This window comes from Gavialis gangeticus, unplaced genomic scaffold (genome assembly GCF_001723915.1).
Source record: "Gavialis gangeticus isolate Ggan-Ray unplaced genomic scaffold, GavGan_comp1, whole genome shotgun sequence".
Classification (NCBI taxonomy): Eukaryota; Metazoa; Chordata; order Crocodylia; family Gavialidae; genus Gavialis; species Gavialis gangeticus.
Window position 1 is genome coordinate 5,979,751 of NW_017729004.1, and position 1,283 is coordinate 5,981,033.

Here is a 1,283-nt window from a genome sequence, read left to right on the forward strand (position 1 = left end):
GCCGGTGTTGATCTGTAAGTGTGTTTTAAATGGTTTCCTGAATTAGGGTTGTAGCATTACCAGCTTGAGTGGGGAAAAAAATTCGAACCTGGCTTGGAAGAGGAGATCAAATTGGGTTTAGTATTCACATTTTGAAGTGCCATGCTCATCCAGACTGATCCAAAACTCTGATTTTTATTCTTTTATTTTTTGATGTTTTTTTCATTCTAAGATGTAGATCCCAACCTCAGGGTGAGGCATGCCTCTTCCCAGATGGTGAAATACCTTTCTGTTCTGGAAGGTACCCAGCAACTTCTTAGACTGGTGCATTAGGTCCAAAATGAGCAAGGTGCCCAAGTAGGTTGAAAACTTTAAGCATGTTAAATCAAAGGAACTGCTCAACCACCTAAGGTTGCACGTGTGCTGATGTGAGTAGCCAAAATGGATTCTGCTAAATGATACGGGTATTGTACTAGTTACGAGGTCTGCTCTGGAAGATTACCCTATCATTTTATTTCATGCTCATGAGAAGAACAGAAAAAGAAAGAAGTTTTGTATTGAATGACCCGCTTTCAAAATATTTAAAGCTGCCCAGCAGAGACTACCGCTGTCAGCAAATGATGTGCTTCAGGGTTTACAACTATGCAGATCTGCTAAGACACATTAGATATGCTAATGTTCATCAATCTTTAATTTTCCCATGTCTCTAACTCAGAGCCAGAAACAGGTTTCATAAACCAGGAGAAGGTGCAGAAAGAGGTAAAGGCTACTGTCATGGAGAACACCATCCTGAGCTGCGAGGTGGCCCAGGAGAAAGCTGAAGTCAAATGGTACAAGGATGGGAAGCTGCTCATCCCCAGCAAGAAATTCAAGCTGGAGTCAGAAGGCAAAACCCGACGTCTGGTCATGCAGCATGTAGACAAGAGAGATGCTGGAGACTACACCTGTGAGGTTGCGGGTCAAAAGCTGACCGTCAAGGTTGAGGCAGTCGGTGGGTGCTCTTCCCTTGGGCACTGGTATTGGGCAGAATTAGTCATTGGGAGCTATCATGGGGGATGTATGCATGGTATGACTATCTCATATTCCTTAACTTCTGGCCACAATCGGGCCAAGATTTTCCTGAGGGTCACATCACTAAGTTCAAATGAACTACATCACAAATGGCTTCGACTCATTGACTCGATGGGTGTTGTGTGGGTGGTACAAAGTGCAGAATATGGCCAGCAGTCTGATGCCTGGTATTGCACCAGGTTGTTTTGGCATTGTCTCCTTCGCACACATTATCACAAAGCCATGCACAAAGA

The 1,283-nt window shown here is 44.0% G+C and overlaps 1 protein-coding gene across 1 annotated transcript in view; it reads left to right on the forward strand.

Annotated features, from left to right (window-relative positions):
• Positions 1–1,283, forward strand: part of OBSCN (obscurin, cytoskeletal calmodulin and titin-interacting RhoGEF) — a 287,786-nt gene that overhangs the window by 79,900 nt on the left and 206,603 nt on the right. Inside the window, exon 16 of the mRNA XM_019507926.1 lies at positions 695–970. Within this exon, the coding sequence (XP_019363471.1) occupies positions 695–970 (276 nt within the window). The remainder of the gene's footprint in view (positions 1–694; positions 971–1,283) is intronic.